Source organism: Mus pahari, chromosome 22 (genome assembly GCF_900095145.1).
Source record: "Mus pahari chromosome 22, PAHARI_EIJ_v1.1, whole genome shotgun sequence".
NCBI classification, from domain to species: Eukaryota; Metazoa; Chordata; class Mammalia; order Rodentia; family Muridae; genus Mus; species Mus pahari.
Window position 1 is genome coordinate 3,507,127 of NC_034611.1, and position 13,054 is coordinate 3,520,180.

The following is a 13,054-nucleotide window of genomic DNA, read 5'->3' on the forward strand; positions in this document are numbered from 1 at the left end:
CTAAAACCAGCATTCTCCTGGCTAGGTTCTGAAAAACATTGCTATTCTCAAAATATTGGCATGAAAAGTTGTGTAAAAAAATTTATAGAATGTGCCTTAGTGTAATAACTACAATAGAATTGAACTTATGATTCACTAAACATTAGCATTAACTCTTATAGGTGGCCATGTTTCTTGGTTTTCTAACACTGCAACAAATCCCTAGATAATCTGTTTATAAAGAAAGGGGGTATATTCTGGTTTGTGGGTTTGGAAGCAGCCATCCAAGAATGATTCGCACTATCGTTTTGGGTAGGCAGCACATCTTAGTAGGGGCATTTAGCAAAGACAAACGAGTCTTCATATACCTGGGAAATGAAAAAGAAGGTCTCCCTTTCCACTTGAAATACATGCCCAACATACTTGAAAACTTCCTAGTGGAGCCAACCTATTAAAGGTTCTACTATTTGTCTTCTAGCATACAACCCACGGGTGAAGATTTTTACCATACAACTTTAGAGGACTCTCAAGGTCCATAGAAATGATTCATTGACTTCTGTCTATTGAAATTCAGAAGACAGGCCTTCTTCTTCTTTTTTTTTTTTTTTGGATGTAAAAACATGAGGTAGTTTAATGGCAGAGCTCCGGGACGATATGTACCTCACACAGGAGGCAGAGGCACCGACCTTGGCCTGAAAGCTAGGGGTTTTTATAGGGGGAGGGGGAGGAGCTAGCAAGAATTGGTGCGGTTACCATGATTGGTTCATTTAAACTCAGCAGAATGACCACACATTTGCAGAATGGTACGTGCCAAGGCAGGAATGCTAGGAGACCTGAGGGGCAGGTTAGCGGAACATTTGGTTCAGTCCCAGGAATGTTCCAACAATGGCCTGCCTGGGCGTGCCCAGACTTGAGAGGACGGACCTTCTTAGAATAGCTCTTGCTTAAACTTCTCATTCAGATTGAAAGTAGACTATGATATATCTCTTGTAGCCATGGCCTGCAGTCCGGTGTTTGGACAATCACACCACTGTGGCTATAATATTAGTGGTAGAAATAACAGCAATTGTCAGAATGGCCTTGGCTGCTTGTAATTTGTCACATACTGGTCTAGAACTTCACATGTATTTCCAAATTTAATTGGCAAATAAAATGGTTTTGCACCCACGTTGCTGCAGAGCCTGCATGGGAAAAAACAAATAATGTTGAATCAGGCTTGGAGGAAATAGTGTTCAGGAAGGGCATGAAAACATAGGTTGATCAGAATATAATAATGTAGGAAAACTCTGGGAACAGGTCCCTTGACAGCAATTCCTTTGCCTCAGACATGGTGAGAATTTTCATCAGAACCACTTGCTTTGTTATTATGCAATAATTAAATATATCTAAACACATAACATCTTCAGATTCATATACATTTATGTATTTGAAATTATATCCATCTTAATTGATGTATTTAAGTTATATTTATAGAACAAATTAACTATATATATTATAACAAATAGTTAAATACAGCCATAATATAGTAGGTATCAGTCTTCTCATCATCTTTTAAAGAAAGTATTTTGTGACAAACCCAAAACAAGGCGTACACTGGAGAAGTGAACAAAAATAAGACATTTATGGGTTTTTGCTTAGGATATAGTGTTTAGATATTTATTTTTAAAAAGTGGGAAAGAGATACCTTAAGAGATAAATCCCAGTGATGGATACAATGATAAGACCCATGGCTGAAGCAAAAGCACGAAGTAAAGATGTGGAAGAAGGTAGGGAATACAGAAAGGTCAGGTTGAAGCATTGTCTCACAATGCTATGATTGGTCTGTTTTAGGGAAGGGGTGCTGTTTATTAAAATGCCACAGTTTGAGATTGGTAGGATACCTCTCTTATAAAGAAGGGATACATCCGGCATAGGGAAATATGATGAACTTGACTTGACAGACATTGAAATTCAGATGCTTTATAGCCAGAGCAACAATAGCTGATAAATCTGTGATCCTATAGCCAATATTTCAAGTCTGGTATGATTATGGCCAGGAGGTTCTTTGGGTCTTATGGTGGCCTGGATTGACTGTAGAGGAGATGAGGTCCAAGGATGAGTACCACGTGATTGATGGATGATCAGATTCTAACCGAATGATGGACAACAGATTCTAAGTGCATGCACAGAAAGAGCAATGGTGTTCTTGACACCAGGACAGCAGAAATGTCCAGGTGAGAGCAGAGAGCAGTGGCCTCAGAGGCTGAACACGGGAAGCAGTTGGTAATGAGTTCTTCCTACAAGGAGAGGACAGAGCTCAAGGTGTAAGAGGGAAAGCAGTGATGCCAAGAAAGAAGACAGCAGTGACGAGCTCCCCTGAGGGACAATGGAGACATTTGGTAACGAGTCTTTCTTAAAATGAGATATTACTTTGAAGAGAAAGCAGAGCTCTGAAGTTTTCATAACTGCAGGCCTGGAATCTGTTATTGCAAGAGAAGTGCATATTTCAAGAAAAGTGAAATTAAGCCAAAGACATGGTGATTTCCATGTCTCACTTTTGGTCCAAGAATGTGGAAAGTTTGTTTGTTTTGTTTTGTTTCTTCTGAATTTTCCAAAATAACCCATCCAGCTAAGACTGATTTATTGATGGTCCAGGATTAGCTCTCTTCACATTTACTTTATATCAGGAATTTTTTTAAAAGGTATAAAGGTATTAAAATAATATTTATTATGATAGGAAAATAAAATCTGTCCTGAGATAATATTGGCTGCTCAAATTGTATAGGCAAATCCAGGCAAGCTGTCCGTCTCCCTTGCTAGTCTCTCTTGGGTGAAACAATGTGATGTGTCTTTGCACTTAATGGGTCAGTTTCCATGCACAAATCTGTCCCTTAAGAATATTGGGATATTCTGCTGGCCAAAAGAGCCGTGGCCTTGGAAAGGGCCATAAGTTCCACCACACTATTGGTGGGTCCCGCCGTGCAGCCTGGAGAAGGCGCAGTACTCTCCAGCTCCACCGTTACCGCTAATACACGTGATATTTGTAAAATTCATATCCAATAAACAATTTAGGACAGTCAGTCAAAAAAAAAAAAAAAGAATATTGGGATGTCAAGGAGGAGAGGCCTTCTAGGGCTCTGCTTTGCAGACTTTAGACGTAAGCTTGGAAAACATCAGAGGATGCTCCAGGTAGCAAGAAGTGGTATATTTTGCCAAATTTTTATTTCATTTATTTCTTTTTATTTCTGTAATAGCTGAGGGATGTCTAGATTTGGGGGAGAAGACAGGACAGAGGAGAGAGGAGGGGAAAGGAGGGGAGGGGAGGGGACTAGCTCGTGGTTTTGTTTGTTTGTTTTAAAGATTTAAAAGATGTCCAAGAATACTATTCTCTACAATCCTCCCTCCTAGTCTAGATTTCTCTCCTGTTTTCTAACTGCCAACGTGTATTTTTGTTGTAGGAAATGTTTCTGAAGCAGTACCATAAAGAGGCAGGTAGAAAAACCATGAAAGAAAGATATTAATAACAAGCAAGCTGTTCCTGTAATTTATGAAGAAAAGTTGAAGTGTTTTACATGTTAACAAGCAATAGAGTAATTCTTTTGATGCTCGTGTAAATAAGCAACCATGTCTGAAGAAATAAGGCTTTTTAACAGCAGCAGTACTGTGAGGTACATTTATTTCACGGTCGGCAATTAGATAGATATGGTAAGTCTTTACCCTCGCCACATGAAAAGACTTGCCGGCCGGCAGGGCTCTGTAGCAAGACAGGGTGTTTTCATTGGCCTGAGCGGCTGGTGCCGTGGTTCTCCCCCTGACGGTGTCACTCCTTTGGCTGTCAGATAACCCTTCCATAGGGTCATATATGAGATATTTACAGTACGATTTGTAACGGTAGCAAAATTACATGTTACGTAGTAGCAATGAAAATGAAGTTATAAAGTAGCAATGAAATAATTTTATACTTGTGGGTTACTGTACCCTGGGGAGCTGTATTAAAGGGTGGCAGAATTAGGAGGGTTGAGGACCACTGGGTCTAGACCTCTGTACACTATAGTCTGATGTTTTGTTTTAGAAACAACAGTTTGAACTGTCCTAGCTAATCTGGTCTGTTCTGGATATTTGAGTGTTGGTTTCTTCTAGGATATGTATTGACGGAGTTCTTGAGCACAGTTTCCTCTAAACCAAGAGTTAATGAGCTAGTTGTCTGTTTTCCTTATTTATAAACTGTATTTATATCCTCGTACAACACGAGACCTTTGTTAGATCTTAGAAGGCGTTAAGCAAGGACAATGTAAGGAAGGTGAACAGTTGGAATGACCTGAAGAGAAGTGCGCGGGAGTTGCTTTCACTTATGCAACTCTCGTCTGTACGGTCTTCTGTCTCTTTTCCACTGTCAGTCAATGGGTGGAGCAATGCAGAGGCTAGGGGATGCCATCCTTCCACATTTCCATGCCCTCTCCTTTGCACTACAAAAGTAGGACATAGGCAGTGCTGGGTGGCTCTAACAATGTAGGCGGAGCTAGTGAAGTGGGTGGTGCCGATCAGTGGTGCTGAGCTCAGCTGGTTGTCCTAAGAGGAGTGCAGAGTCTGCGCCTCATCCTTCTATCCCAGCTTCCTTTTCGCTGCTAGGTGTATGAAGATGGCAGGATTGTGGCAAAGTGAGAGGTAAGACTCTTATTGGGCTTGTTGCTCTGTTAGTCTATGGGACAGTAGAGGAAGGCCCTAGCTGGTCACTCTAGGGCTCCTCTTCTATGCTTGGTACAGGTCCCCAAAGCAGGAGTTGCTGAGTCCTGTGCTGGATCCTCCAGGACCTGCTTTACTAAGCACATGGACAGTCTTCAAAGCAGGGAGCAAGTCTTGAGATTAGCAACAGAATGTGTAAACAGTGCAGGACATGCGTGCCCTCCATGTTGGGCAGTAGTGATAGAAAGCAGTGCGGGGGTTTTGGAATTTTAGGTTCTTGACTCAACGACTATAACGAGACATAGGATACCCCCTAAAGGAATAATTTGTATATTTACAATTCTTCTGTTAGGTAGACTCTGTATTTATTCCAAATGTTTATTGTGATAATAAAATATAATTACATGATATTACTATAAGAAATGATTATTCTTTGGAAAAAACCTAAAATAGTATTTACAGAGTGGTTATTGGAGAGCCAATAGAAGCTTTAGAAACTGATTATATATTCCTTCTAATACTTTCTAACTAGGATTTTTTTTTCTACTTAGCATAAATGATTACAGCCAGAAAGCATATTGGTTCTGGAATTTCACATATAAAAAATGAAGAATAAAGAATAGCACTATCATAAAGAAAAACACTATCTCCATATCCCCCAAGTTCACCAGTGCTAGCAGATGTCATTAAGGTGTTAGGACAGATGGACTGGCCATGACTTAAAGCATTATAAAGCAGTGGATCCTCTTGGCTTAGCACGTCCTTCAGTATGGTTCTGGCTATGCGGTGCGGTGCCGGGGGTGTCACAGCATTGGGCTCCACTGACCATGGTACTGTGTAGTGAGCTCAGCCACCACTTCCTGTGTTGAGTAGACTGGAACTGGCAGGCAGTCTGATTACATGCACACATGAGAGTGCATGTTATCCCGCAGAGTAGGGTTTCTACTTGTTGCCTCTCTGAACGTAATCTAGACTTTATTTTCTAATATTTGGATAGTAAGTGCAGACAGATATTCTTTATGGATCATGGCATGAATTCCCTCTACTTCATATGTCTAAGACCCCTACACTTGGGTGCAAGCTATTTCTTTATGATGCTTGGTAGTGCAATTGAAGCACCTTTCCTATAGGAGGTCCTTGAAGCCTCCACATGGAACAAATGATTCATAACACTGAGCCGACTTCCAGCTCTCCTGGAATGGCAAGCGTTCCCCACCTTTCCAGTCACTTCCTTCCTGTGAAATATGATGACCATACAAATTCCTGACCTGTGAAATTCTCCTTTTAGGATCCACCTACTTCTGTTTCCCTGGGACTGCGAATGGAAGAGATGATTTTCAACTTGGCAGACACACATCTATTTTTCAATGACCTAGAAGTAAGTTGTAATTTTTTTTTTTTTTGGAACATATCTGAAAATATGTGTTTGGTCCTGAAAGAGTGATTGGATATTGCTCTTTTTAAACCTATAATTGGAATATTGAGACAAGGTGCGTATAGGTCAAGGGGCTTCCTCTTCATGCTATTTAAAGTCGGCACCTACATTATTAAAGTTTGATGACAAGATTCCTAAGTATCAAGCATGACTCTCAGAAGCTTTCTAAGTCTTGGTTTCATAAGCATCGTTGAGATGCGGCAGGCTTATGCAGCCATCTTCACTGTGCACTGTCCCTAGCGGTCTCTTCCTGTGCGCTTTTGTCCAGTCTGATTGTTTAGAGATGGTTTGCATCCGGTCTTTGCTGTTTGAACTGCTAGGACTTCTCATGTCTTAACTGCAGCTCCTTTGATTGAGGGAAATGTCTCTAAGCTGATGGTGAATGAAGGTGACAGACACTATTGTAGTTACTTGCATCCCTAACAAAGAAGGGCATTGTTCCTACCTATCTCCATCACGACAAAACAGGACCATAATCGAGCTGCCTGCCTCCTTCACGGGACACTTGTTTATTTAACTCTCACTGCGAAGCAAGCTTGTCGCAGGGCCGCCAGCAGGCATTAATCATCAAGTTGTTGCTTTGCTAGGTTTTGTAAATGTACGTTATTTCAGACAGAGAAGAATCTCAAAGATTCAAATAGAACTTTTTACTGATCAAAGTTAATTGGCAGCAATTGGCCTTTAAATATTTCCTGATGTTTCCCTTCCCAAAATCAAGCAAAATGCACCTTATTTAATGGAGGAGCCAAAATCACTTGGAAAAAGCCAGCGTGCGAAGGAACTTAAATGCGGTTTGTTCAACATCTGTCCTGTGTTTTGATTTCTTTTCATCTGCAGTGAAACAACTCACAGGCGAATTGGCGGCTTCCAGTGCAATAAAATGATTTAAATGTACTTGATTTTTTTTTTCCTCTTTCCTTGGAGATATATTTATTTTTATGTTTCAAAGTAAAATGTGATTTTTAATTTTTCCATTCTTGAGTGTTTGCTTCCCCCAAGGAAGTGACATGGAAGCCATTGTGATTTCACATGAGGAAATTCCCTCTGAGTGACAACTTTAGAATTACCTTTATAAAGGCTTCATAATCAACAATTTTTTTTCAAAACCCAGTTTTGATTTGTGGTCATATTGCACTTTATGAGAGGGCAACACAAAAACTCCATATTTAACCATCCTATTAACCTTCTCTACCCAGATTTCTGTCTCTCTCTAAGGACACTGGCGAGACGTGTTTTCTGCTAAGTGGAACCTTGTCCCACGCACTCTGCTTGCTGGTGTTGGTACATGCATCAAGACAAGGCTTTGCTATTGATTCAAAATTCTGGCTTGTGAAAAGTGCCAAATGGTGTGACAAAAGCCAGAAGTTAAGCAAAGTAATAATTTACAATAAGATTTTTATGGTTTTTATGAAAGCTTCCAAACTCAGTTTTGATTTAATACAGATTTTTTTTCTTTGTTTAATTTACATTATTTCCATTGAAGAATGGAAGGAGACTGAAATGGCAGTTAAATATCTTAAAAGTGCACACTCGAAGTTCTAATTTAAGGATCTGGGTTTTGAAAAATAAAAATTTAAATGGTCTTTGAAGCAAATGAAATGGCAGAGTCCACTCCTAGATATGTGCTATTTCTTACTAGAAGAGCAAAAGAGAATGGATATGTAATTCAACCACATATATAAAAATGATAATGAAAATATTTTCAAGCTCCAGGCCTGATGCAAGTAGCTTTTTTCAGTTATTTTATGCAAGAATAGTATGTAGCTGTGAGAGACTCAGTTAGCCCATCCTTGGACATTATTTTCTCTAGACTTGTGTATCACTTTAAAAATAAATCAGTTCGTATACAGTCTTAACTTTTACATGTTTTTTAACTCAGCAAACCTGGTATTAGTCACAGCAAACACAAATTTCTTTGACTATAAAAAGCAAAAAAATATTCCCTCAGCAATACTCTTAAGACAATCAAAATGATCTTCTCAGGCAGCAGTGATGGGCACTGCCTGATTTCACACACACATTACAGTATAGCAACATGCGCATTTTCATAAACTCCAGGATTTAGCTTCTGACCGTCTGTGACCCGAGGGATTTTTAAGGAGTTAGACAAGCTCTTGCTGGTCTGCACTCTGGTTACTGACATTTGCCTTTCTGATTCCTTAGCTTCCCACCAGCTGCCCCAGCCTGTTCTGTTCGGCTCATAGTTGCTCAATAAGACAAAATGCAGGGAGCTTCCAGTGACATGGCTCGTACCTCAGAGTACGTGCACAGTAACCACTGGGGGGTGATTTAAAAGATTTAGGGTACACCTTTTAAAGGAATTGAGAACTATCATCGGGAACTCTAAAGAGTAACATACTTAATAATACTGTTTAGTTCTAAACACCTCAGTTAAAGTATCAAGATTCACATTAAGCATCAGGAAAATAAATTTGAAAGAAAAGTTTGTATCTTTGTATTGTTAAAAATGTCAGATGATTAAGGAATGAGAATGATAGGGAGGCATCACTATCATGGGATATAATACTTGCCCCGGCAGAGGTAGGCTGAAATACTAGTTACAAAGCATACCTTTGACTTCCTGATTCCTAGGCAGACAGATTTATCCCTGTACAGAAAGTCCCACATGCAAGCCGACGGTGCGTGCATGGAAGTCATTTTTTTTTTTTTTTTTGTAAATGACACTATGGAACCAGTGTTTCTCAGCTTCTTTAGAATGAATGACTTTTTTTTAAAAGATTTTTTATTGGATATTTTCTTTATTTACATTTCAATTGTTATCCTCCTTCCCAGTCTCCCTCCCCACCCAGAAACTCCCTATCCCATTCTCCTTCTATGAGGGTGTTCCTTTACCCACCCACACACTCCCACCTACCCGCACTTAGTTCCCCTACACTGGGGCATCTATTGAGCCTTTGTAGGACCAAGGACCTCTCCTCCCATTGATGTAGGACAAGGCCATCCTCTGCAGTGTATGCAGCTGGAGCCATGTGTACTCCTTTGTTGATGGCTTAGTCCCTGGGAGCTCTGGGGTGACTGGTTGGGTGACTGTTGTTCTTCTTGTGGGGTTGCAAACCCCTTCAACTCCTTCAGTCCTTTCTCTGACTCCTCTATTGGGGGCACCGTGCTCAGTCCAATGGTTGGGTGCTAACATCACCTCTGTATTTGTAAGGCTCTGGCAGGGCCTCTCAGGAGACAGCCATATCAGGCTCCTTTCAGCATTCACTTGTTGGCATCCACAATAGTGTCTGGGTTTGGTAACTGTATATGGGATGGAGCCCCAGGTGGAGCAGTCTCTGGATGACTTTATGTACACTTTATCTCCATATTTGCTCCTGTGAGTATTTTGTTCTCCTTCTAAGAAGGACTGAAGCACCCACACTTTGATCTTCCTTCATCTTCCCAGAAGAAACTACAACATGTAATAAGGATACATACTCCACTATGTTCATAGCAGCCTTATTTATAATAGCAAGAAGCTGGAAAGAACCCAGATGTCCTTCAACAGAGTAATGGATACAGAAAATATGGTACATTTACACAACAGAGTACTAATCAGCTATTAAAAATGATGAATTCATGAAATTCTTAGGCAAATGGATAGAACTAGAAAATATCATCCTGAGTGAGGTAACCCAATCACAAAAGAACACACACGGTATGCACTCACTGATAAGCTGATATTAGCCCAAAAGCTCCAAATAACCAGCATACAATTCACAGACCATATGAAGAATGTATGACTTTCTAATAGTACAGAAAAAAGTTCTCTCTATTGAATTTGCACTCAAAGACCATCTGCAGACAGGGACAACAGCAGTAATATGGGATCTAAGCTGTGTCCTGTGGGTTCATCTGCTGGAGCTTTTTGCATTTAAAAGTAAATATTTGGTACACATACGAGGCATTCAGTTTGTTCTGAGCTTTCTCTTGGGGCCGTGTAATATTCACTATCATGGTAGCCGCCATGCTAATGAGGGGACTCAATATGGTGGCCCTCAGAATTAGGCAGGAAAAATTTTCATGTGTTACCCCTGGAGAGATGAAGGCTGGGCGATGGAAACCTGCCCATCTGTGAACACAGCATGTGAGGTCATTACTACTCATTAGCTCCCTAGTATGTTGTTTAGTTTGGTGTCCTGGTTCAAAATGTTGCTAATCTGACATAGTCCAGTTTTATATAAGGAGAGGGAACTTAATCGAGAAAATTCCTCCAGAAGATTGGCCAGGGGCAAATCTGTGGAGCATTTTCTTAATTACTGAGTGCTATGGGAAAGCCCAGCTCCTTGGAGGTGGTGCCGCCACTGGGCAGGTGGCCCTGGGTGGTATTACAAAGCAGATTAAGCAGGCCTTGGAGAGCAAGCCAGTAAAGAGCATTCCTCATGGCCTCTGCTTCAGTTCCTGATTGACTTTTGTCAGTCAGGGTAGAGTGTGGTTTGAGAGCTTTAAGCCTGAAATAAATCCTCTCTCCTCCAAGATTCTTTTGGCCATGGTAAATATAACAGCAATAGAACCCTAAGACAGATGTGGCAGTTCAGTTGATTTTCTGCTGTACAGCTACATAGGACAAATACTTCGACTCCTGTCTGGTTAGTTTGTTTTTTTAAAACAAGAACAAAAAATACCTATACTTATAATCTTTGCTATTAGCTTTTTTTTTTTTTTTTTTAAATAAAGAACAGAGACTCTGGCCTCGCCTCACTAGGGTCTGTGATTGATGGGTCAGAGATCCATGTGAGGAACTTGTAGACAGTGCCTGATGACACCGGAGGGCACTGGGAGATTTGTTTTATAAAGACGTGTGTGTGTGTGTGTGTGTGTGTGTGTGTACCTTGGTTTAAATCAGCCTTTACATGTGGTGTATGTTTTATTATTCTAAAGCTTGGGTTATTTGGCAATTATCTTAATATATCGTATTTAGACATTTATTTTTATCTGGGAAAAATACCTTTCTTCAAACTGTCAGTCATGGCAGGACTGAGTGACCGCAAATGATGCATGCTGCACTGACCTCACATGTGCCCCCGAAAGCATGGGACACTGCATTCAGAAGCTGACTTCTTTGAGTCTGAGAAATAGGATTCACCAAGAAAGTACTTTTTTCCCTATAAATAGAAGCTCTGGTGCCCAGCAACTAGCTTTGTGGATGCTTGAAGCCTTGGGTTTTTAGCAGCCAGAGAAATGGCTTCTTGGGTACCATTGAGGAAGGCATGTAGAAAAGAGTCAAGCTCGTTTCTGCCTTTAGTTACCCTCATGATCCCAAAGTAACTGAAGAAAAATGTGTGGGCCAGCCAGCAGTTACATGCCAAACATAAATGTCTCCTGCATTGCACACACACAGCTTGACATTTTCAGCTCTGTACATAGCCTTTGGGGTCTGCAGATAAATGTAAGGAACTACATTACTTTAACACTGTTAATGTCCTTCCTGATAGCCATGTACATATTGATTATTAAGCTCCAGGTGATGGTGGTATACCCAATTAATCCCAGCACTCGGGAGGCAGAGGCAGGCAGATCTCTGACTTCAAGGCCAGCCTCATCCACAGAGTGAGTTCCAGGACAGCCAGGGCTACACAGAGAACCCCTGTCTCAAACACAAACAAACAAACAAAAAGTAAGTTTTATTAAGTTGAATTCATGTGCATTGTTAGAAGAAAACACTGATTTTTTTTGCTTCCTTCCGCAACAAGATTACTTGGTCTTGTCTATGTCCCTAGTTTAGAGTAACATAAACCCTCTTAGTTTAGGAGAGGACTAGTTATATCAGCGACAGGTGATTGTTAACACAATGAATTATATTGAATTTGTTTTATCCTATTACAACTAGTGGACAACAAAGAGTTTTTATGTTATCCATTGTTCCTATTAAAATGTTATTTTATTGTTTTCATGTATTCATAAGATTGGCTTTATCTAGAATTTAAAATAGACATGAAATGCTGTTTTCAAATGCTTTGATAATTTGATATTTATCAAAAAGTTAGAGTCAACATGAACAGTGGTTAGCATAAGAGACATTTATTGGGCTAAAGATACAGAGTGCTCGCCTACCATATGTGAGTCCACATGTTCTAGCACAGAGAGAGTGAGATAGAAGAGCCCTGTGGGAGGGGTTACCCAGGGAGTGAACTGGGAAGCAGCTGCAATGGCCAAGTGGGAAATCATTCTGAGAGAGAAATGGCGAGCATGGTGACCCTGTGGTAGGAATGCGACAAGCCATCCATGTAGCTAGGACAGACAGGTGCAGTGCACAAGGGCCTTCTAGATTGTGGCGCAGTCTCTCGGGAAGCCATTGGAGTCTTTTAAATATGGACTGAATGGAATTAGCATCATACTTTAAAAAAGAAAAAGAAAGGGCTGGAGAGATGGCTCAGCGGTTAAGGGCACTGACTGCTCTTCTGAAGATCCTGAGTTCAAATCCCAGCAACCACATGGTGGTTCACAGCCATCCTCAATGAGATCTGGTGCCCTCTTCTGATGTGTCTGAAAACAGCTACAGTATACTTATATATAATAAATAATTCTTAAATAAAAAAATATATGCTTTTTAAAAAAAATGAAAAAGAAAAAAATTAACCTTCCTATCAAGTGAAGAATGAATGCTGAGTACAGTGGAACCAATTCCAAATGTTTGTCAGAACTGAGGCTGTCACAGTTCTGACCCAGTTGGGTATGACAGGATTCACAATGCATGTTGGTAGAAGCGCTAGTGGAGAGGGGACAGAGTCTCCAAGGACTTCTGGGGTTTCTGTTTGTTTTCTTTCTTTTTTTTTATTATTATTATTTTCTTTATTTACATTTCAAATGCTATCCCAAAAGTTCCCTATAACCCCCGCCCCGCTCCCCTACCCACCCACTCCCACTACTTGGCCCTGGCTTTCCCCTGTGCTGGGTCATATAAAGTTTGCAAGACCAAGGGGCCTCTCTTCCCAATGATGGCCAATTAGGCCATCTTCTGCTACATATGCAGCTAGA

At 40.5% G+C, this 13,054-nt stretch overlaps 1 protein-coding gene across 8 annotated transcripts in view; it reads left to right on the forward strand.

Moving 5' to 3' along the window:
• The window catches only part of Eya1 (EYA transcriptional coactivator and phosphatase 1), a 149,071-nt gene that overhangs the window by 98,041 nt on the left and 37,976 nt on the right, over positions 1-13,054 (forward strand). For all 8 annotated transcript variants that reach the window (XM_021221951.1, XM_021221950.1, XM_021221952.2 and 5 more), the window contains one exon: positions 5,930-6,019. In XM_021221951.1, the coding sequence (XP_021077610.1) occupies positions 5,930-6,019 (90 nt within the window). The remainder of the gene's footprint in view (positions 1-5,929; positions 6,020-13,054) is intronic.